The following is a 25391-nucleotide window of genomic DNA, read 5'->3' as shown; positions in this document are numbered from 1 at the left end:
CCTCAACGAAAGGGCTGTTCCTTCCACACCCGGCATACACCAAGTATCTAAGATAGCATGAAGAATTAGGAGAGGTATTTACAGAGACTGAAAAGTTAAGGCCCCTCCTAATGAAGCCACAGGATACGGGTCACAACCAAGAGGAAGAGAAGAATTCCACGCGGGGAGAGTGGAGAGCCTAAAACACAGAAGTGTACACTGGACAGCAGAAACTGCACAATGGACGGCAGAAACTTCACTCAGACTAGAGAAATGGGGGTCACGCTCATGTGTGACCAACATGAAGTCCACTGTGAGGCGTGTCACACAACTACTTGTACCACTCCCTCAAGGAAGCACCCACTGAGCCATCAAATTTAGAGATGGCTTGTAACGCAGCAATACAGAACTGGTATCATGAATACGTACACACGTTCATCCCTGTGCCTCGTTCAAAGTGCAACTAGTCTCAGAAGGTGGTAAATAAGAGAGCTGGGGACAGCAAACTGCTCCCTTTTTAAATTCTTTCCCCATTTTCACACACAAGTAAAAATAAACTAGTGTGAGCATTCACAGGCCTTACAGACTTTCCAAATTATTCTTCATATTCATTCAACCAGGTTTGATGTAAAAGCTAATCTATCCTTTAGCCTGAAAATACAATGGTATATAAATCCTGGAAAGTTCTGAGGAAACTGCTTCCATTTCATTGACAACAGCTTCTTTGCAACTCTCAAGAAACCTCTAGTTTGAATGACGAGTGGGCAGAAAGAACATCGCATGTGCACCACCAAGTCATATGCTGAGAAGCACCATGATCCTGCTGGAGAACGAGGGTCACCGCACCTGCCAGCCTTCTCTGTCCCGATGGGATCATGGAGAACTAAATTTAGAAACAAGTGACCAGGAGCAGGTCTTCACCACAGAGATGGAGCCCTGAAGAGCAGCACTGACATCGTCTCTCCACCAACCCATAACAATAAGTGGTTCTCGCCCAGTTCTGGTCAGCACCGGGCAAAAGTCATCTGTACACTGGGATGGACAAGTGGGTGGCTTCTCAGTTACCATGGGGACAAAAGAGCTCACAGAGACAGTCTCTGTGGAAGTAGGAAACCCGGACAGGTAGAGGAACTGGATAGGGCTGGGACTTGCACGAGGCAAGCCAAGGTCCCAGGGCACAAAATTTGAGAGGGTGCTGTCTCCCAGGGCCATGCCATGCAGCTGCCTACCCCAAACCTGCACAAGGGCAAGAGTGAGTCCTGCGTCCACCAAGGCCTCATCTTGTGAGGCACTGGCTCCCACCCTGGTCCAGCCCTGGAAGTGAACGGTGACAGCACGTCTCCTCTCACCAGCTGTAAGCATTCGTTACACCGTCTCAAAGGCCTTCCGACTGGGTACAGTTGGGAACATGGGAGGTTACTCCGCTCCTCTAATCTGGAGGGAAGAACTTGAGAATGAGCACGAATTCTGCTGGGACACCGAAGACACCTACAGACTGGAGTAAATTCAAACAAGAAGTGTACAGAACCTTCTATTCTGATATTTAACAAATTCCCAAAAGAGCGTATGAAGAGTTGTCCATAGGCCTAACGTGATGTGGGGGTGGGAGGGAGCAAGGAAGTAGACAGTATTATATGATGCAAAACCAACATAAATATCTTTAATTTTAATTTTCTTTCACAGCTGAACACAGAGACAACTCCCTTCAATGAAATGCTTCTTTGACCAAATGCATATTTCATTAAAGGGAAGGAGTCATCACATTTTTCATCAATATTAGCAATTTCAATTTTTTAGCATTCATTTTTTATAATAATAAACTTAATTATGAAAATAGTATGATGGCTACAGTACCACAACAGAACAGTTGTCAGGGAGCACCCACATAGAGCTGAAACTAGCCGTCAGATAATCTGAATTCAGCATCCGAAGGCAGATCCCATGGTGCAGATCCTACGGTGCCCTTGAATGTGAGTCACCTGAAAGAGCACTAGCAGAATCGAGCATGCCCGGGCACCTTCATCCCAAGGAAAATACCTTGTTTTATGTAAGAGCTTCCAGCCCTGAGCCATCAGTGGAATGAAGGCAATTGGAAGGAAAGACTATAATTCTAGACCAGCCTTGCCCCCTCCCCAGTGCCCCCCACACATTAAAAGCAGCTCTTAAGAGCCCCATGTCGTCTCCAAACACCATGGCAAGGATGCCACACTGGGAACATTTCTGGCACTTGGGATCATTTCTTTGACTCCACGATGTATCAGAAAAATTTAGTGTATTAGCCATCTCTATGCTTTTCAGGAGAAAGCCTGAGTTACCAGAGATTCTAAATTCTGACATAAAGAGGAATTCAAAACTGAGCATTGATGAAGAAGTAGAAGGTAAAGATGAAATCACAACCTCTCAGAAGCTCTGATACAGCTCAAGGAGGAAAAAGTGTTCTTTGACTCTCTTAAGATCCCTGGCTGGGTCTAAAAATTAAACTGACAAAGATTAACGGAAGAAAAGCATACAGGTTTATTTAGTAAGTTTTACGTGACATGGAAGCCTTCATAAGGAAATGGAAGACCCAAAGAAGCAATCAGACCTGTGTATTTTCATGCTGGTTTGATGAAGAGTGGGCAATGGTTGAGGAATATACTAGATTCAGGTGTGTGCCATGTTTTGGGCTGGTCCATCCTGAACCCCATCGACCCAAGGGATATTCATAGCTTTTACTGCTAATACTAATAAGCAATAAGGAAAATAAAGTAAGCAATCTCAAGAAGTTACCAAAAAATGAAAAAAAAAAGCATAAAGAAGGAATGAATAAAGATAAAAGCAAAAAGTACCAAATTAGAAAAAGAGTCGTTCATAAAGATAAAGTCAACAGCTGGTCACTTTAAGAAGGACCCATATTACTGAGCAATTAGCTGACCCGAACTAGAAAAAAAAAATGAAAAAGCACAAATACACTAATAAATGAGAACAGGAAAACCACCACAAATGTAGTAGAAAGGAGAAGAACATTAAGGGATTATCTTGTCTCAATAAATTGGAAATGCTGGTGATTTTCCAGGAAAATAGAAATACCAAACTGATCCCTGAAGACAGGGACCAAAACCCAATCATGAGAAAAGCCATACAGATACCAGAACAGTTATCCAAGAACTAACCCTTCAGGCAAAGTAGGAGATCAAATTTACATACAGTAAGTTATAAACATGAACTCCACCAAGTTGCAAGGAACACATGATTCTGAAACACACTATTTGAACTGCTCTGAATTCTTAGGAACTCAGCGTAACACCGAAACCAGAATCTAATAAAGGGAACGTCAAAAGAGAAGACAAAAGTAAGACAACTCTCATGAATATTGTCTAAAGTAAAGTAAAGTAAAAATATAAAGTAAAAATGCTAAATGAAGTATTAGAAAACAGAATCCAACAATACACCTTTTAAATGACTCAGTGGGCTTCGTACCAAAATTCAAATTAATAAAATTCATTAAATTATTAATAAAACGCATTATTAGTTTAAAGCACAAATTATCTTTACATAGTGAAAAGGCATGTGGAAAAATTCAAAATGTGTATTCAAAAGTATATCAAAAAAATACAGAGGCGGGGCGCCTGGGTGGCTCAGTGGGTTGGGGCCTCTGCCTTCGGCTTGGGTCATGGTCCTGGGGTCCTGGGATCGAGCCCCGCATTGGGGGGGGGGGTCTCTGCTCAGCGGGGAGCCTGCTTCCCCCCCTCTCTCTCTGCCTGCCTCTCTGCCTACTTGTGATCTCTGTCAGGCAAATAAATGAAATCTTTAAAAAAAAAAATACAGAGACAAATCAAGATCCATGTGTACAACACAGAGATTTAAGGCATGGTATGTTGCCATTCTTGCCTTCAGGTTTAAAAACAGAATACTGGTCTCTCTGAGGACAGACCCCCCTCACCCCCTTCCCTCCTCAGAGGCAATTACCATCCTGATGTCAGGTTGGATCACTCCTGTTTTAAATCTTGACCACATATAAATGTATCCACAAAAGTATCCACTACTCAAGTTTTGTGGGTTTTTTAAAAAATTTACATGAGTGATAGATTGCATATATACTTCTGAAACTTGCTTTGTTTCTCTAAACACTGTCATCAAGATTTATCTATGTTGATATATGTAAGAAGATTCTAGCTCATTTATTTTAACTGCAGTATAGCATTCTATTATACAACGAAACCCCAAAAGTTGTTTATCACAATCCCCTAGTGATGGACACTTGGATTGTTGCCAATTTTTTGCTTTTTCAATTTAGGCTACAAGGAACTTGGTCGTCCGTACGTGCAACAGTCGCTCTAGGACACACACACGGAGCCCCCAACTCACGCTCAGGAATACAAAGGTTTCACCTGACATACATTGCCAACTGCTCCCCTTAGTAATATTGTCGGCCCACGTTTCTATCAGCACTGATAGAAGCTCCCACATCCCGCATCCTCTCCATACTTGATGTTATCAGGCTTACTAATTTTAGTGAATCTGATAAAAATGAGATGGTATTTGGTTGGCATTTTACCCTGTGTTTCCCTTTCTGCTTACTAGTGAAATCAAGACTTCTCCATATATTCACTGATGACACTGTCTCCTTTTTTTGAGCTCGTCTGTTACTTTTTACCCGTTTTCTTCTGGATTCTCATCTACTTACTGAATAACAGATTTGTATTCAATAGGGATACTAACTTTCTATGGTTCTATGCAACACTGCCCCCCACTTCTTTTGTCTAATTTGTGCCTTTTGCATGTCAAATTTTTTCTGTCTTCAAACGTATGAATCTTATCCTCAACAGTCTGGACTTCTTAGCCCAGTCTACTGTGTGACACAGATACCTACCTACCTATAATTTTCTAGTAGCTTAAAATCTGCTTTTCCATGTTGATTTTCCACATTAATCAATGTACAAGTTCTTGTGGATGGGAAAGCACAGGAATCCAAATTGTATTTTTTAATACAGATGGCCTACTGAGCTGGCAGCATTCCTTAAATAATCCATTTCTGCCCTCACTGATTTTATACTTTGCCTAATACAAAGTCTACAAACCAGTTGTAAAAATAACAATGATCCAACAAAAAAAAAAAAAAAGAAGAAGAAGAATATGAGATTGGGCATCTGGCTGGCTTGGTTAGTGAAGGGCGCGGCTCTCAATCTTGAGGTTGTAAGTTGGAGCCCGACTTTGGGTTTAGAAGCTACTTAAAAATAAAATCTTTTTTTAAAATGGGACGACTCAGTTCACAGAAGAGGAAAAATAAATGTTTGATTCCACTCATAAGAGGTTATTTCACTGTCGTTTTAATACGCATCTCTCTTATCAATAAAAAATATCAAATGTTTTGACACACAATGTATGGCAAAGGTGTGGGGGAAAGGCACTAATTCGAAAGTTGCCAGGAGTAGAAACAGGTACGATGTCCATGGATGGTAGGCTAAACCAACCAATCAAAACTGTAAACGTACATCCAATGACCCAGCCTTTTCATGTCTAGGAATTTACCTGTACTAAAGAAGGTGACGGGAAGGAACTTAAATGACCATCAGTGAAGAAATGGTTCAAAAAGATTCAGTACGCTCACAGAACAGAATATTAAGAGGCAGGTTATACGCAACAGAATGGAACAATCTCTAACACTAAGAGGAAAACAAGGTGCTAAATGGTATTACAATTGTGTCAAAAAATACAAAGCCAAGATATATGTAGACCAGTACATGTGCATATATAGTCTTGCTTATGTAAAGAGTATCTCTGGAACAATATACAAGAGCCTGATGATAGAGGTCTCTCCTTTTGGGGAGAGAAATGGGGGGCACCAAGAGGCATGGGGAGGAAGATGACTTTTTACTCTTGTTGTTCTTGCATTTTGTAACACATAATTAGTCAAAAACTGGGAAACTTTTTAAAATAAAGGGAAAAAACTGCTAACTGATCCTGACTTGCTAAAATAATGGGGCATTTTCCCCATTGGGGAAGGAGGACTTCATCTAGCCCCTAAAGACTGAAGACCATAGTAACAATGGAATTGCAGAGCCCAGGAAAGAGAGCAAAAATAGGGCAGGTGGTAGAATTTTTCATAAAAATGAATAAACAAAGAAATGAAGTTAAGAGGCTAACATTATAGAATATGAACATATCTGCCTCAAGGCATTTTAGTAAGGATTACATAAAATAAGGCATGTAGAAAGCCTAGGAGAGCCCCTGGTTCATAGTTAACACTATGAATGTAAGATCATTATTCCATAATCTGGGTCACACTCCTACAGGGTATACCAACCTCTAGTTATCCATCAGGTGATATACATAGTGCTGGGAAATGTACCAAAAAAATATCATTCCAACTTTCAGTGAGTTTATAATTTAGCAGGAGACACAGGAAACATACATATATACTTCTTTATACATAGTCATTCATAAAAGTGAAACACATTCCATCTTCAGATATTTCTTGTTTTGGATAAGTACTAATGACCTTTTGATTTCTGAAAAGTGACAAACTAGGTTAGCATACTGTGTAAACTGAAAGCCTGAAGTTAAATTTGGGCTCCCTACCTTCTAGTTAAACCTCAGTTTTCTTGGGGCACCTGAGTGGCTCAGTCGGCTAAGCATCTGCCTTCAGCTCAGGTCATGATCTCAGGGTCCTGGGATCGAGCCCCGCTTCGGGCTCCCTGCTCAGTATCCTTCCATCTTTATCAATTCACAGTATTTCATTTCTATGTACCATGATTATTCAACATGAATAAGGCATTTTTCAATAAAACGTATACATACACACACACACACAGCTTCAGACAGCTGACCTTGTAACCTTGAAAATTCTAAAATAACTCATTTTCCAAATGATTCTTCATTTTCCTCTTCAAGGCCAGAAAACCAGAATCCAAGAGTTAAAGACAGATCTTGGAACAAGAATTGACATCAGTGGAAAGGAAATGAACTTTGTATACAAGAGGCATGGGTTAAATGAACATCCTTCTCAAACCCTTACAGGCTCATTTTCAGTTCTGACTCTATCCCAGAATACAGCATAGAATTACATTCTAACACTCTGTGCTTTTAAAACTGGTAGCTTAACCAAAAATAAAAAATAAAATAAAAAAAATCCAATTTAAATTTTCAGAATTAAAAAACAAGACTTTGGTTTAAAAAAGAAACCACTGTCTTCAGATGTACAAAGTGCACAGCTACAGAGATGTTAGCGTGAGGAGGGGCCGGACGCCCTCTCCTAAAGGTGGAGAACTCCGCAGAAGGTACTGAAATCTTGAAGGAGAAAGTTCTGTTTTCTTCCTGCAAACCGAATAAAGGACTGGAGTTCTGGGGTTCATTCTCAAGAGCGGGCTGGGGCAGAGGCAAGAAAGTGGGAGGAGGACAAAGGGCATCTCTTCCCTGAGTCCTGGATTCTCAGAGGGAGAATTAATTACATTATCACTATAAATCCCTAACCCTGCCCTTCCCAGCTCTCCTGCCTCTTCCAGGTCTGGCCAAATTCCTAGCACCCTCCTGGAGCATGAGCTCAGGGAAATCCATCCGGCAGGCTCTCCACGGGGCCAGGGCAACTTGCTCTCTCAATTTTCATTCAAATGGGCCAACCGGAGTCCTTTGCTGCCACCACTAATTTAGGTAAACACTGCTAGTTTAAACAGCACAAAGGAGTGTAATCAAAAATCACACAACAGAATCAAACAGCAAGTCTAAGCAATCACCAGGAGTCAATGACGTTGAGACTCAAGTAGGGGGGCCGAGCAAGGCAACAGATACTATCAAGACAAAAGAAGTCTTTAAGAATGAGATAAAGTGTGGTGTGGGGAGACTGAGAGGCCAGACTTTAAAAAAAGAAGAAAGAAAGAAAAGAAAAAAAGTTGGGAAATTTTCGATAAGTCATGGTTTTTCTGTGCAAACCACTACACACAGCCTCTTTTCAGCCTCCACAGCAAACAGTCAGACGGCCACCACCGACTAAAAGGACTCAACGCTTGGCTACTCGGCCGCAGCCCCGTAAAGTCTTTCCTCATTTGAATAGTATTTTAGGAATGTTTTGTCCATGTGTCGGATGATTATTCACTTCTACTGCATTCTTCCCTTCTCTGTGATAACCACAGGCATAGTAACAATTCATTTCATAAACAGACCATTTGCAACACTAAAATGATGCCCTTTTTTTAACCTGTTAAAATTCATATTTGTCCACGTTTCTTTAAAGAGGGGAAGGTTAACTTTAACAACTGTTGCTCATAGCAACACAGGAACAAAAGATTTTTCCCATGCATAAGCTAAGCATTCAACTAAAATTCACAAATTTGGATCTCAAACCAAGTCAAAAGTAGAAATGTAAGAATACTAGATTTCCAGGCAGAAGCAGATACACAATACGTTGTTTAGCTCTCACAAAAACAAACAGAAGTGCAGCAACTTGTGACAGGGAGAAAGAATGAGAAAGAAGTGTCACATGATTCCTCTACAACCAGGGTGTTAGTGAGGGCGTGTTTTCCTCCAGGTAAGTTTCGTGGCATGAGTAAATCAAACAAAAACACACCACACTCCCTCTTAGCTTCTATCACTTCTCATTTACGAAGGCCAGCCCTTGAATCCAAATCTGAGCAGTGGAAAGCAAAATATAACATGGCAATTTACAGAAAGAGATGACTGTTGCCCCCCAAGACTTACACTCCGCTCCAACAGTCAAAGTAAAAAATAATTCCAATCAAGTTCTGTAATTTACATACTTGTGGTAAAACCGCAGGATTTTCAGACAATGGATTGACCGCTGGGGTTTAAAATCCATGCCAAAGGGAGAGCTCTAGGATCTGGAAGAGCTGGGACTCCGCTTTCTGCTTTGAAAATTCTCTGCTCTTAATAATCCGCTCCCCCGGAGGAGAGCAGGTGTGCAGGGCACACTTCGGAAGGTGGCAGTCCCACAGAAGGTGCACTGGGAGAAGACGGTGGTACAAGGTCGAAGGGTTTTTAGAACCAGAAGACAAGGGTAAAGAGGATTTGTAGCATGTGGGATCTCAGCCTCTGAAGGAACTTAAAGCACTGGAATAAGTGACAGAGTCAGCTCAGCTTTGAGCACCAAACATGCACAAGACACCGGGTTGGGGGTCTTCTGAGCGGCGCGAGAAAGTAACAGAATGCATGACTTAACCAAACGGAGCCTACCAACTTGTCCGGGAAAACAAAAAGTAAATTCTGAAAAAGTCACAGCTTGATTTCAAGCGTGAAAACCCAGTACATGTACAGGATTAAGGACTAAGGCACTGGCAGATTACCCGTGGCTAAGCTGTTAAGGGAAGCTCCATGTGCTGGAAACTTCGCTGAGTGCAGGCTAGGACTTCCAACCCCTAAAGGACGGCCCAGGGCCCTTCCCAGCAGTTGTCAGAGGCAGTACCTCGTTACACGCGCAGCTCTGAAGTCAGAGCGACACGGTCGAGTTCTGCTACCACTGCCTCACAGCTTTGTGCCTGACACAAGTCACTGAACGCATTAAGCCTCAGTTTCCTAAAATGGCGGCAATAACGGTACCTTATGAAAGGTTTCACTGATTCAACAAATACTCATTAAGAGTTCCCACGGAACTAGACACTGAAATACAACAGTGGACAACACAGACCGCACACGCCCTCGCGGGGCCTGATGGGACTTACGAACAAGGCTCCATATGTGGTAGTTCTACCATCATTAACATCATCTCCATCACACATTCGTCATCTGTAGCACACTCCAATGTGTAACGTATGTTCCAAGGAGAATAAGGAAACCATCTTTGCTGTAACAAGGTTTCACCAACCAAAAAAATAAGTGTATGGAGCCTCAGCCCTGTACTTCACCCTGGGACCTCTTCTTTTCCTTCTCTCCCAGGGATCGTATCCCATCCCACCATTTAAACACACTATCTACATACACCCAAATTTACTATCTTCAGCTCTGAGCTCTCTTCCAAACTCCAGACTCTACATCTGGCCACCTGTTGGGTATCTCCATGTGTATGTTGTAACAGGCATCTTAGACCTCAACTCTAGATTACTGATCCAACTGCCTACCGACCAACCACAGTCCTCCCTCGGTCCTTCCCCATCTGTGTGTCAGTAAATCCTTCATTCCTCTCTTTTCCTCATGCCTCACACAGCCAAAGCATGAGTAAGTTCTTTCCCTTTTACCTAAAAAGCATCCCAATCCATTCACTGCTCTCCGTTGCCAAACCCATCACTCTAGTTTAAGATCAAATGGCTTCTCACCTAGATTATCTCATCGCCATGGCTCTAACACTCCTTCTCCACAGAGTAGTAATGGCTTGTTAAATGGGTAAGGTCTTACAAAGAAATGTTCCCTTTGTGGAAATATAGCAGGAGCACACACGCACACACATGAGCACATACACCTCCCTTCCTCCATTCAACTTACAACTCGTCCGGTGGCTCCCAAATGCCTTAAATGTTGATGGTCTACAAGGCATACCTGGTCAGACCCTTTCCATGTCTCTGCCTCATCTCCTAAGACCCTCGTCCCACTGCGTCTCTACACTGTGGTCACTCGGGCTGCCTTTCAGCTCCTTGAACATTCCCAACCTCTTTAGCACTTTAGGACAGTGGGGTCCAGGAGAACTTTCACCACGGATGGAAGTGTTCTACACCTGCACATGTGGCTCCTGAACCCTTAGCTGGTGGCTAACAAGACTGAGAAAGGAAATGTTTAACTTTATTTAATTTTGATTAATTTAAATAGCCACATACTTCTAGCCACTATCACCACCAGACAGAGCAGGACTAGGGCTTCTGCCTAGCCTTTTCCTCTGCATGTACCGACCCAGCCTTCATGCAGATGGCTCTTCCTTACCCTGACGGCACAGTTAAAAGTCAGCTCCTCAAAAAGGCCTTTCCTTACCGATGCACCCAAACTAGCTCCCGCCGACACTCTTTATTATGTCATCTTGTTTATTTCTTCCAAACACACTCACTACTGCCTTTATAATTTGTCATCCCTAAACAAGAACATAAAATCCATGGAAGTAGGGACCTTGCCCATTCTGTTCAATGCCACGTCCCCCACGATGTATGTTAGGCAGACAGTGTTGTCAATAAATCTTCAATGAAGGGTTGAACAAGTAAATGAGTGAGTGACTGGGGGGTGGGGGTCAAGTCAGTAAGAGTAGGCTGGGGACAGATTATGGAGGCTGCTGGAAGAAGCCAAAGGTCCTTCAAATACTTACATTTCATTTGTATGGGTGTGGGGGTCTGCAGTGTTCTCAAGTGCCCCGTGGGGACAGGCAATCCAAGCAGACAGCACAGAAGAATGGTGCACATGCAAAGCAGGTCTCCCTCCTTAACAGACTTGAAATCAATTTTACGAGAACATTAGCGATGCAGACACACAGATGCTCCTACATATGAGACATTAGGAAATCTCTCAAGAATGCATCTATATACAACTAAAGGCATACCTTTCGGGGGGGAGCTGAAAGCGGTATTAGACAACCGAGTCAGCCTATAGCCTTCGGATCTCCAACAGCAAACCAGGGCATTCATGTTCAGCCAAGTTAAATACTAGTTTATAGTTACGTGCTATAACTAGTCACAAAACTAGTTATAGTTATGAGCTGCACCACTTAGCAGAAAGGGGGGAAGGGAGGAATGGGGGGAGAAAGTAAACCTCTACCAAGTTCAAACACCCAGACGATCAGCGACAAGGGCAAGAGCACATAGTGTGGACAGAACTACAGACCAGCCAGAAATAAACACACCTAAGATCTATAAGCGGACAAAACAGACAACCCAGGGATATCGTGTATTCCACATACGGATTCCACACATTCATTCACTGTCACAATTTCAAAGGAAAAAAAAAAAGATTGGCATTTAAATGTATCTCTAAGAAAAACTGTAACACTAAGGAAAGCTGGAGAATAAGGTTTTGCGCTGTGTGAAACAGTGTGCTCTTGCCGTCTTTTGCAGTAAAAGCTATGTCTCCCGTGCTTTGAACTTGACTGAGTATCAGCGCCACTTAATAAAATTACCTTCTCATAAAATGGACCAATGTCAGTAAAGTACACAACACATTCCACAGTCTAGCACCAAGACAGAATCTTAATCAGGACTGCATTGCACAGATCGCTGTCCGTCAATACTTCCTATCCCTGTCAGCACTCATACTCAGGGTCAGGGACCACGACAGCCACCGCCACGTTGGAAAAGCAGCACATGCAGAAGCAGCACCAGTTGCACCAAAGGAAAGCCTCTCTGCCTGCCCAGTCCCAACACACTCCTTTTTACAGGAATACCAGGGACACTCTTTAGCTAAAAGTCAGTGGCTATTTTCATAATCAAGGTAATGTCTACATGATTTTCCATTCCCTACCCCTGCTGCCACAGAGACTGAAGTAAGTTAAATGTACACCTCTGGTCCAATTCTCTGTCGGGACCACCTCAACACCTCCAGTGTCACAGGAATGAAAGCAGGCTCCCCAAAAATGAGCTCTTTTACCCCGCATGTCCCACTCCCTACGGGCCCCGTTTTCGATGCTGCTTGCCACTGGCCTCTCAGAACCATGAGTTCTTTCCTTTTTGTTTTCATTTTTTAAAAGTTGTATCCATTTACTTTGAGGGAAAGAGAGAGCATGAGGGGAGGGACTGAGGGAGAGAACCTCAAGCAGACTCCCTGCTGAGCCGACCCAGGCCTCCATCCCAGGACCCCAAGGCCATGATCCAAGCCGAAACCAAGAGTCCAATACTCAAGGGACTGAGCCATCCAGGCACCCCACAACTATGATCTCCCTCCTGGCATCAGGGCAAACAATATAGGAAAAATTATTCACAGAGTAAAACCATCTTCGCCTTTCACAGCATCTTTGGAACACTCTTGGCTGTGACGGGCACCCGCTGTATAAAGATAATACACAGACTCATTTTCTACTTGATCACCAACACCAACTTTGTGATTTTATAAACACCATCGATCTGTGATAGGAAAATCAGTGTTTCCGACCATCAAAATCGATTACTATATTCAGACCTCCAATGGTAAACTGGTCCAGACATTCATCTTTCCCTGGTTTTCTCAGGTCCCCCCCATCCGATCCCAGCTATGTCAGAGAAGCATGGGTTTGGAAACCTTTCTGTGGCATGCAGCATTTCATTAAAAGTAGTAAGTTAAGCAAGGCAACCCCTTGAACTCAGCATCAGTGTTGGACCCGTCATTATACCACATGATGTCTACAGCCCAAGGTTATCTGTGAAAAAAATGATCCATGATGACTGATAAACATACCATTTTATCATATAAGATCACTCTTTCTTTTAAATGTTTATATAAAATATTGTTAAAGACTATCATCTGACTTTCTATCAGAGGTTGGCAAAATTTTTCGGTAAAGGGTCGGAGTAAATATTTTAAGCTTTGTGGGCTACATACACTCTCTGTCACATACTCCTTTTTGTCTTTGTTTGTTTGCTTACAACCCTTTAATGATGTAAAAGCCATTCTTAGCTGGAGAGTTGTACAAAAACAAGGCTGCAGGCTGGCCCCTGGGCCGTAGTTCGCCCACCCCTGCTTTTCAAGTATACCAAAAAACCCATAATTATATAGTGCAGTCACATTTTGACTAAAGAAAAACACTTCCAACTGTTTTGTGTATTTTTTGGTAACCTTTTTCAAATCAACTATTTCTGGGGAACAGTTTTAGATTTACAGAAAAAAAATGTACTTAGCACAGAGTTTCCATACGGCCCACATTCAGTTTCCCCTATCAGGATATGTTTATTAAAGTGAATGAACCAGGAACGATGTATTAACTGCAATCTATACTTTTTTCAGATTTCCTTAGTTTGTACCTAAAGTCCTTCTTCTGTCCCAGGATCCTATCCAGGATACCACATGACACTAGGCCTCATGTCTCCCTGGGCTCCTCTTAGCCATGACTGTTTCTCAGACTTTCCTTGTTTCTGAGAATCATGACAGTTTTAAAGAGTACAGGTCAGATATTTTGTAGAAAGTCCCTCTACCAAGATCTGGTGGGTGAACATTCTTCTCATGATTAGACTGGGGTTATGATAGTTTGGGGGGAAGAAGACCACAAAGACAGTGTCACTGCCATCGCCTTGCACCAAGAGGACATCCACACGAGTTATCACCACTGTTATTCACCTTGGTAACCTGGCCAAGACAGTGTCTGCCCGCTTTCCTCCAACTGGTTGGTTTTTTTGGTTTTTTTTAACAATTAATAAAAATGAACTTGATCCTTACCATATATTACCAAACTAAAAACGTTAAAACATCAAATGTTTAATAAGCTGGTTATATACCTATACACACATATTATAATGCCTTACTTCCATGATTTACATCTAGGCCTCTTAAAATATATTATTTGGGATGAAGACAAAAATGAGTATTTTTTTGGCACTGTCTCCTACTTTTAATTCCTCTGGCTGCTCCTCCTCACCCTTAGGCTGAATTAAAGGGGTATCTAAGGAAAATGTAATAGACGCTATCCAAATTTTCTTTCACTTTTTAAATGGTGATTATGCAAACTAAATTGTAACCAACCTGAGCTGGGGCGGAATCCTGTTCCTCCTGGGGCCTCCCAGAGCCCAGGGCGCTAGGCTGGCTGGCACGGTAACTGGCATGGTAAACACTGGGGAAGAGCCTATATCCTCCACTTGGGTGTTACATTGATTCAAAGTGGTGAGAAAAGGAAGAGGGATGTGAGGCTAAACAGAACTGATGTCTCTTAGCTAACTTTTTCCTGGTAGGGTGCTAAGCCAGAGGACACAAAAAACGTGGGGACAGTGGGAAGAGCTAAGAGGTTAGAATAAAGGCGCAAGCTTGGGTCACAGTAAGGCTAGCAAAACACTCTGCAGAGGGAAAGGCAAATCCAAACCGCAGTCAGATACCACCTCGTGGCCAGAAGAAATGCTTAAAACAAAACAAAACAAAACAAACGGAAAACAACAATTGCTGGTGAGGATGTGGAGAAACTAGAACCTTCGGACACTCCCGGTGGGAATGGTAAATGGCTTGGCAGAGCCTCAAAATGTTAAACATAGAAGTCCCATGTGACGTAGCAGTTCTACTTCCAGGGATCTACCCAAGAGAGTATAGTTATACAAAAATTATGCATGAATGCTCACAGCAGCATTATTCCTAATAGCCAAAAGGTGGAAGCAACCCAAACACCCATCAACCGAAGGAGAAACAAAGTGTATATGGTATAGCCATACAACAGAATATTATTCAGTCATAAAAAGGAACGAAGTTCTGTCACCTGCTACAACATGGATGAAATCTGAAAACATTGTGCTAAATGAAAGAAGCCAGACACAAAGGACACAGACTGTATGATTCCATTTACAGGAAGTGTCCAGAAATGGGACAACCATGAAGACAGAAAGTAGATTAGTGGTTGCCAAAGGCAGCATGGGTGGGGAAGGAACGGAAGGGGAGCTCTTAGTGGGCACAGTGTTTGTTTTGGAGGTGACAAAAGTGTTCAGGCATGTTTTGTTCAGGTTATGTTCAGGTTATGGCTGCACGACATTGTGAATATACTAAGAACCACTGAATAGTACTTTACAATGGTTCAAACGGTGAATTTTTGGTTCCTTCTTTTATCTCAATCAAAAATCAAATGATAACTGGGAAAAAAGCCACTGAAGAGAGTGGACCTGTATATCTGATAAATCATTTTTAATCCATAACTTACATAGACGCCATGTCTTTAAAAAACCCCTTTCCTAGTCTATGTCCATGATAATTTTTCCAGTAACAGGAGCTTCAGAAACAAAAAAATTAGTCCAGAATTCTACTAAGAAATCAGGTCAACCAATTTTAATCAAGTTCATAGCCTTGAACTTGACAGCCTACACAGACTGCAGACTCAGGCCCCGTTTCCTATCACTTCAAGAACTCCCACAGCCGCAAAAGGAAGCTGGCCACGCCCCTCTTTCATGGCAGCATCTTTCTCCCACTGACCATTTCCTCAAGAAAAGCAAGCCAGTGCCATTTACAAGGCAATGTCTCCCAGTCCCACAGTCAGATCTCCTCAGGCACTTCCCAGCGCACTGCAGCTTCCCTACAGGAGACTTAAATACTAGCTTGCTGCAAGGCCACAGCCATAAGTGTTGACTAGGTAACTCGCAATTCAGTGATTTGCAGCTATAAAAAAAAAAAAAATTCTTTATTTATAAATAATAGTCTTTCCTAAAAAAGCAAGTGGTGCCCTAAGTCTTCCAACAAATTACACTGCTAACTAAGGACTATTAAAGTCATGGAAGAAATCTCAGTCATATACTAAGCAACCTTTGCTCCCTCCTGCAAACACTACAGCAAACTGTGTTGAAAACATGAAATACTTCTTTGGGAATTTTTTGGAAGACAGCACAGTTGAGTTTAAATTAGTGCTTCCCAGAGTGATTTAAAAAACAAAACAAAACAAAAAAACCCTTTCTTTAGCAATCTCTCCATACCTCAAAAACCGTAATCACTCAAATAATTCACAGTAAATAACCACTTGGCACCCAAACTCAGCCGGCAGGAGAGGAAAGGATTTCCGGCAAACTATGACAATGACAGTTGTGATTAAGACTATGAGGGCTGACTTTTGTTTTCTTTGCTCTCATATAATTCCCATCTTTATACTATTAGTCAAAATGTAGCAGCTTAATTCTCTCATTATTTTTAATTTAACTGGAAAATCAATTGTCTCTGGTTGGTGGTGGTTATGGGCATATTTTTCCAAAGCCTTAACAATAAGGAAATGGAAGAGAGTAGCTCAACAAGCATTCTTTCATTAATTTAACAACTTTCTTCATTAATGGACCTAACCGACATTCACTTAACATCTACTATCTACAAAGGACACAGAAAGCAGTAATAAGCAATTAGTTCTCTTGAGGAATTTACACTCTAGCAGTAGGTTTAGCAAAATTACTTGCTTTGACTTTGAAGGAAAGACAATACAGAGATCCTCAGATCCTAATCACGTGCCATAAAAAGAGCCAAGAGTTAGCTCAGCCATCAAGGATAGCCAACTAACATCCTCTTCCTCCTGTCACCGTCCCCACCCCACCCCCAGAACGTCTGCCCTTCAATCAGAAAGCACACGGGTCACTCAATATCTAATGCTAGCCATAAACCAAAGATTAGGTCTATCGGCAAGTTTTTGTGTGGTGGTAAATCTTTTACATTCACCTAGACAAAATTATTGTAATCTCAGGATAACATTCAATTCAGGGACAGAAAATGAGCAAAATTCTACTGAGAATTTGTACAACTACTCACCCAGGCTCTGAGGCCTGCCCACCTTAGCCCCTTATTCCTGAGGCAATGAATCCAAACCCACCTTTTTGTCCTATGTTGAATGGAGGGGGTGTTTTTTAAGCACCACACCATTTGGCCATGATCTATGGGCCACCATAAATGCCAGCTGGTGTGGTCAAAGGCTGTCCATGGTGGGCAAAGGAAGAGGTGAGGGAGGGAGCGGACCCCCAGAATAACAATTAACCCACCCGGGTCGGGGGGAATGGGAGGCAAGGAATCATAGACGGGGAGATGTCCTCAGAACTGGTAAGCGGGGAGGAGGAGGGCAAAGTCGAGCCCATCATAGTAAAATTGTAATCTACTCAGGAACGAGACAGAGCCCTTAACTCTTCTCCAAAGAGAACTTCCAATGTGCCCAAAAGTACACTGTATTTCCAAGTTCTACCTGGCCCTGCGCTGTTGTTCTGTGGGGTAAACCTGGTGGGCCTCCATCCCTACTCCCAAGGCATTCAAGACCCAGACCCTACGTGTGGCTAACTGCGGGATCTAAGAATCACAAAAAGTTAACAGGAACCTTTGAAGACCAATAAAGACCGGTCAATCGGCTTGAAAAATCAACACCAGGCAAAGAGGTTCTACTCCATCCAAATACCCCTGAGCATGTCCAGGTGTTCCAGCTCCAGGAATGACATAGGAGTCTAGAGTCAAACTATCTGACTTCAAATCTTGGCCAACTTTTAACAGCAATGGCAATGTCTCTGTGACTCCATTTCCTCATCTGTAACTGGAAGATAATAATAGCACCAAGTCAGAAGACTAATGAGAGAAGAGAATGAGATTACGGGTAAGAAGCTTATTAGCCCAATGACTGCCACACGGTAAACACCACATAAAGAGGTGCCAGTACGTCCACCACTTCCAAGGGTCACCCGAACTACCTCTCAGTTCCTGCAGTGGAATGACACCATCACCACTACTATTTGGCTCAGCCCTCATTGTGGACCCCTAACCATCCCTATGAAGTACGTGGTATTAGCTTTATCTCAGAGTTGAAAATGAAGGTTTAGAGGGACTCAAAAACTCAGAAAAGCTTACTCAGTTAACAAGTGGTGGGGTGAGAAAAGCTTTAATCACGTCCCAGCGAACTTTGCATTATTTCATCTACCTCCAAAAGCTCAGAAATAGGTTAACACTTCTAAAACCACTACTTATTGAACAAAATTATGTTCTTGTAAAAGCCTCCAGCCTTCCCTCACCCTGCCACTAAAACTGTGTGTATATCTATATAGTCAGAAATACTCCACCAATTCTGATAGACTTCCAGGATTTTTCTTAACATAATGGGGAAATCATCATGACCATTTTAATTAATTGAGTTAAAAGTTCAAAAGTACTGCATTCAGTACTTATATCAAGTTTATCAAGACACTTTTCCTCCAGGATTTGTAACTTGATCCTGTAGAAGAATGGGCACACTCCAACTGGCCTGTGTAACATACTCTTTTTCCATATGGTTGGTAAGTGTCTAACAAAATTGACTAGAGTTCATAATTGCTCCAAATATCCTCTCACATAATTTAGCAAGACTTATAATCACTTTACTGCCCTGGAAGAAAACACAATCAAATTTAAACTAAGTATGTCAGCAATGACCCTGGATCTCACAGAATTTTTTAAAACTCATAGTGAGATCCAGAAATGCGTATAACCGAATTTCTATTTCCAAATACTTAAAGATCTAACTGCTTCAAAAGAAAACTGGAATAATAACAAGTCATCTTAGTCAAAACTGTTTATCCAAATAAATGAATTGGTTACCCAGTTTCCTGAAAACAGAGTTCATGATAATTGTTAATCCATTAACAGTTTAAAATAAAAGGCATGCTTAACTTGTTTAATTAGTAGTGATATGGACAAGCCAAGTCCTATCTCACTTTCTATTTGCTTTACCCAGGCATTACATATTCTTATAATCCTTGTTGGTAAATACAAATGAGATGATATAATTGAACATGCAAAATGAAGAGAATCTGAAATGCCTAAAAATTTCAAGAATTCACCACAATTTCAAGAACCTGAAACTCCAAGTATGAGAGAGCAGAATTACCACATAACTGTAAAAGTCAAATATTTATACAGGTGCCTTAGAAGTCACTGCTGGGTGCACACCATCATCACTGACATTTAGTATCTGTTAAACAGTTTCAAGTGCAAGGGCATAAGTCAAATAACTGACCCGGAGCGTGAAGTTTATGACAACAAGTAATGTGTCTGGAGAAACTGTGAAGGTGTGATGCTTGTGATAACTTTCATCAGGCCAGCAACAGGCAGCCAGGCTGTGGTGAGAGAACCTCAGCACAGGTGCCTTTTCTCATTTCAAAAAGGAAACCTAAACTGATACCTTCATGGATAATTTAATAAGGATTGTTCCATAAATTTATAATGTCATTTATGACTTTCTTAGAATTACTCTTTAATAGCTTTCAAAAAACAATATTCTTAAGATGAAAGTTAACTGAGAACACAAAGTACAAAACTATTTCAACTTCAAATTAAGAAAAGGGGTAAAAGAAGCACCTACAAGGTTGTAAACCCCTAATTTACAATTAGGAACACCTCCTTAACGGCCACTTTACAAATTTACAATTAGGAATATCTCCTATTATTCTTACAATAAGTCCAACTTTCAGAAGTTTTCCTTTTAAGGGTAACGAGACCGATGGGATAGAGGACCAACATTTGTGAACATTCAGGAAAATTCAGCCCCTCGACTTCTTAAATGATGACTTGATCTCCGAGCAGGACTAGAAAGTGTGTGTTGAAAACTCCAAGAAACCATGCTAAGCTCATGTCTGTTTCCACGCTCACTGCACTTCTTTCTTCAAAACAGAATTTGCCTTTCCAAGATCTAGGACTCAGTTCAAGTTTTCAGGTGAAGACTTACAATAAGCAGTAAACCAAACCTTCCCCCCACCTCCCGCCCAAGAAAAGTGTTTCTAAACCCTGAGGGGCAAATCTAACAACATCCACAGCTAAGGCCCAGCGAGGAAGGGTGCCTGGAACCCCGCTCCATGCCCAGGACCTCCCGCCTGACCCGGGGCGCGCCCCGTCAAGAACTTGTAGTCAAGGCTGGCACCCAAGGACGATCAGAGAGAGAGAGAGATGCCACAGGTGGCCGGGGTCGGCTGGTTCCCCACCTTACACTTAGGCCTTCTCCGGGAGGCTCCCGGCCCGTCCCCGCCTCCCAAAGGCCGAAGCAACCCGCCAGCTCCAGTTTGGCCCACTTTAGGCGGAGACGAGCTCGCGGCAGGGCTCAGGTGGCTCCTCGGGGTCCGTTAACGGGGCACGAAGTGCCAGCCCGGGGCGCCAATTCCACCCTTCCCTCCGGGCCGGGAGTGTCTGAAGGTCCCAGGGGGCGTCGGGAAGGCAGCGGGCAAAGAGGCCCTGGAAGGGGCGGCTCCAACCGAGCCCCTCCGGGGCTCCTCACCGGCTGATGGTCCCAAACCTCCTTCCCGAGACCCCTCCCGGCACCCCGGGGTCGGCGACGCCCCACGCCCCACGCCCCCCGCGCCGCGGGCGCCGCCGATCGGCCGAATCTCCCGGACAACAGCCGCCGCCGCGCTTCTGAGGCGGGTCCCCGCGCCCACCCGCGGCCCGGCCGCCCACCTGTCCCGGGGGTCGATCCAGCTGGTCCTCCTGGTGTTGTGGTCGATGTAGAAGACCTTGCCGTCGTAGTCCCTGGCCTCCTCCCAGCCCCGGGGTAGCGGCAGCTGCCCGCTCCCGGCCCTCCTAGGCATGGTCGGCGGCCTCGCCGGCGAGCGGCGCCTCCATAGGGACCGGGCGCGGGACGCGGCGGGAACGCGACTGCCCGGCCCGGCCGCCGCACCCGACGCGGGCGCCGGCGAGGGGCTGCGGGGCGCGGGGCGCGGCGGGGCCACGCGCGGGGGGCGCCTCAGGAAACCCTGCTCTCGGCCCCGCCGGGGATCAGTCCACCATGTCTGCGTCGGAGCTGGCGAGCGAACCCTCCTCCACCTCCTCCTCCTCCTCCTCGCGGCTACAGCCGCTGCCTCCGCCTCTTCCTCCTCCTCCTCCCAGTCCCCCTGTGGCCGCCGAGGGTCGCGGCGCCCAGGCTGCCCGAGCCGCCGCCGTCTGGGCTCGGATCCGGGAAGCTCGGCGGAGCGGCGGCCGCGGCGGCGACGGGCCTCCTCATTTGCGTGCGATTAGCATGCGCCCCGCCCCGGGCCCGCCCCCGCCCGCCCCTCCCCTCGCTGGGCTCATCTGCATGCACATTCCTCGCCGCCACATTCCAGGGCTTAACCCTGCCGCTCCCGGGGCCCGCCGCCTGAGCAAGGGCGCAGAGCCGAGCGGGAGCCCCGGCCCGGGGCGGGGGCGGAGGAGGGGAGCTGTGGGACCAGGTGGGTGGGAGGAGGGCGAAGGAATGCACCGTTGGCTCACTCCCCTTGACCCCAAATAGCTCCCTGCGGCCGAAAGCCTCGGGTTTTTAGAGTTTCGGGACGGGAAGGAGCTAGAGAGCGCTCCGCAACCTTCCCAACTTCTTGCCGACTTCTAGGGAAACCACAAGACTTTCGAGAGGAAAGGGGTGGGGGAAGCTCTCTCTTCGGAAGAAAAAGTCCCAGCAAACAGCGAGGGCACAAAGGCTCCCCCAAGCCGCGCCCTGGGCTACTTGGGAACCCGAGGGCGGTTCGGAGCGGTGGGAAAGTGTGAAAAGCACGGAAAGCGCTTAGAAGCGTGTCCGTGGCGTGTCCAGGGCGGTGTCGCCCCCGGGGCCTCTGCAGAGCGCCCGGCCCTCCATGACCTCAGCCCAGAGGCCACGGGCCTCGCGGCGGAAAGCGAAGGCGGGTCCAGCGGTCCCAGAGCGCGGAGACACGCCTGCCCCAGTCGCCTGCGGAGGAAACTCCATCCTGACCCTGGGCAGCTACTGCTCCCCCTCCACCCTAGCTCCGCCCGCCACGCGGGCGACGGACTAGAAGGCACCCGAGCCTCCAGCCCGGTCTGGCCGCTCCCCCCGGGGGGGCCCAGGCCAGCCACCGGGGACCTTCTGCCGCTGGCCTCCGTTGTAGGGGTTTAGGACAGCTGGACGTGGACTAATCCTGAAACCAGTCCCTTCCGCCCAGCGCCCGCCGCGGGAAGTTCCCCCACCCCGATCCCCGCTGTGGCCAAGAAGGTGTGGGCGACCACGCTGGAGGGACCCCTCTGTGGCCCAGAGGCCAGGCTTTCCTAGAACCTGGACTGCGTCTTAAATGGATGTGGATCTTCCCTTAGTCCACAAGCATTTCTTTATTCATCCCCAAGTGCTTCCTGGTGGGCACTGAGGAGGGGCTGGAACGTTGGGCTCCGGGTAGGACAGTGCCCTGAGCAGGAGGACTGGCAGTGCTGGACGCAGACCCTTCAGTGCCCCCAGCCCCTTGTCTGGGAGGGCGCCTCCCAGTCCCAAAACCCCTCTCCAGCCTTGTCTACACCGTCCCCCATCCATATTCTTCTGGGTTACTAACAGCGGAATCTCCCCAGCTCAGCCATTCACCTTTTGGTGTGAATTCGCTTAATCTTGCCGGCTAATGCATAATGACTTCCCCACCTTGTGCAGGACACAGCGTTGCATAGGGGCTTTCAGAGGGTTTGGAACAAAGTCGTTTCTCTGCCTGGATTCACAGACCCGCATTTGATACCCAGGCCATCAGGGCATCTGCGGTCATTCTCAAAGCTGGCGTGGGGAGGGCTTGGCTTGGAACAGCTTCGTGGCAGGGACGGGACTTGCCTTCTTGGGTGAGAGTCTTAGAAGTTGTATTTGCACCAGAGTAGTCTGCTCCAAGGCAGAAACTTCAACCAGAAACTCTGGGGAGTTCAGTCCTGCGGAGGAACAAACCAGAGGGAGCAGGAGGTGGGGAAGGGACTCACCCAAGGAATTCACTTACTTTGTCCTCTGGGTCTTCGACTCCCCTCCACCCCCCCAGCTAAGCTTGCCCTTAGCAAAGAGCATTCTCCATCTCCTGGTCCCTTGTTCTGCCCCATTCATCAAGAGGTAATCACACAAGGCAACCGTCTCCAGTTCCCAGGGAGATGTGACATATGACATTCTAGGGTAATCTTAAAGTTGGACTACTGAATGCTGTGAAAAAAAACTAATCTCTCACACCAGTAAGGTGAGAAGGTGAAGGTTTGTTTTGAACTGCTTTAAACAGGCTCACTTGCATGGCCAAAATTTAGATCACAGTGAACTAATAACATCATTCAGGGACGCCTGGGGGACTCAGTTGGTTAAGCGGCTACCTTGGGTTCAGGTCATGATCCCAAAGTACTGGGATCCAGCCCTGCTCAGTGGGGAGTCTGCTTGTCCCTCTCCCTCTCCCTCTGCCACTTCCCGGGCTTGTGCTCTCTCTCTCACTCCCTCTCTCTCTCTCTTTCAAATAAATAAATAAATAAATAAAATTTAAAAACAAAACAAAAGCCCCATCATTCTGCAACGTAGCCAAACCATCCTGGTTTCAGGCCTCCTTCCAGGCTGCCCACCCACCCATTAGAAAACATATGAAAATGTCTGTGTCCTACTATTAAAACAAACAAACAAACAAACAAACAAGCAAACACTAACTTTGCTGTTGCCATAATTTAATTTGTTTCATTGGGTTGAATTACTGCAAAATACTTCTTGGTACAATTTCAAAGTTGATAAGCTTTCAGATACTTTTACCCAAACTCCTAACACCGATGGGGGGTCCAACATAGCACACACAGCAGTAAATGGCATTTATTGTTCCATAAATCCTAGAACTTCAAAAAGGGATGCTGAACAGATAAACAAAACTCTAAAGCCATGAAGAGACAAGCTCGCTTCTTCTCTCCCACTGGTTGGCACAGGAAACATTTGGCCACACAAAAGCAGTTAAGATGACAAGCCAGTCACTGCTTTACAGATTCTGCGTCTTGATCGGGTTTGAACTCTACTGTTCTGAGTTCACGCACTTACGCAGCACCATCTTTCCAGAGAATTCCTAGTGGTTAAGACAATGAAATTTTATCTGATCGATATTCACATCCATAAAAATAATAGAAGTGTAAAGATTATCCCTATTTGGTAAATGGATACATTTAGATTTCATTTAGCTCTAGTTGATTATTGGCAAAGAAAGACGGTGTGGTCTGCTGCCCTGGATGGCTGATTTCCCAGCTGAAGGAGCCCTGCCCTAGCCACTGAAGGGTCTGTTCTCTGGAATTCATTTCCCTTTTCTCCTAGCTTTACATTCTTTCTGGTACTAATAGTCTAAGGGGATGAAACTGGCTTTAAGCAAAAGCCCCACTGTCAATGTCTGAATACTGCGGGGGGTGGGGGAGGTAAATTAGTGATACGTAAAATGGAAGTATAGAGGGTGCAAATTATTTCAAAAGATAATTACTTACATCAACCCAAATTGAAAATATATATGTGGGGTGCCTGTGTGGCTCCGTTGTTAAAGCCTTCGGCTCAGGTCATGATCCCGGGGTCCTGGGATCAAGCCCCACATCAGACTCTCTGCTCAGCGGGGAGCCCTCTTCTCCCTCTCCCACTCCCCCTGCTTCTGTTCCCACTTTTGCTGTGTCTCACTCTGTCAAATAAGTAAAATCTTAAAAAAAAAAAAAAAGAATGCTATCTTTAAAAAAAAAAAAAAAGAAAAGAAAATATATATGCTTTTATTCCAGCAATCCCAGTACTGCAATTTTACCTACGAAGCTTTTTGGCTCAAGATAAGCAAAGATGTTCATTGCAGCATGTTTGACGATAACGAAACTGGGGAAGCCATCAGTGTCCATGATTAGGGGACTGATTAAATGAGTTACCAAACACCCATACTCAGTAGGCATTTAAAAGGCTGACTCGGGAGGTGGAGTGTGGACTATCAGTCTTAGAGTCATGAGTTCAAGTCCCATGCATTGGCATGGAGCCTACCTACAAGTAAATAAAGAGCATTAGAAAACATATATGTGCTGATTTAAAAAAAAACAACAACAACAAAAACAAGATGTCCAGGATACTTAAGTGAAAAAAGCAAGGTGCAGGACGAAACATTACCCTTACACTTCCTTAGTGTTAGAGGAAGAACTTTCTGAGTTCTCAGTAAAGTAAGGGAGTTTTTAGAGAGAACAGGGGCTGCCTTGTAGGGGGG

The 25391-nt window shown here is 44.8% G+C and overlaps 1 protein-coding gene across 4 annotated transcripts in view; it reads right to left on the bottom strand.

The window, feature by feature from the left end:
- WWC2 (WW and C2 domain containing 2) overlaps positions 1 to 21424 on the bottom strand; it is a 202057-nt gene extending 180633 nt beyond the window's left edge. For 2 of the 4 annotated variants that reach the window (XM_032869861.1, XM_032869862.1), the window contains exon 1: positions 20899 to 21424. In XM_032869861.1, the coding sequence (XP_032725752.1) occupies positions 20899 to 21029 (131 nt within the window). In that variant the 5' untranslated portion in view covers positions 21030 to 21424. Of the gene's footprint in view, positions 1 to 20429; positions 20509 to 20719; positions 20739 to 20898 lie in introns of those variants that run through there. The other 2 variants (XM_032869865.1, XM_032869864.1) reach the window with 2 other exon arrangements.
- Positions 21425 to 25391: the final 3967 nt, after the last annotated feature.

The sequence above is a fragment of the Lontra canadensis genome, unplaced genomic scaffold (assembly GCF_010015895.1).
Source record: "Lontra canadensis isolate GAN:19392208 unplaced genomic scaffold, GSC_riverotter_1.0 scaffold39, whole genome shotgun sequence".
In the NCBI taxonomy this organism is placed as follows: Eukaryota; Metazoa; Chordata; class Mammalia; order Carnivora; family Mustelidae; genus Lontra; species Lontra canadensis.
This window is presented reverse-complemented; position numbering and strand designations above follow the sequence as displayed.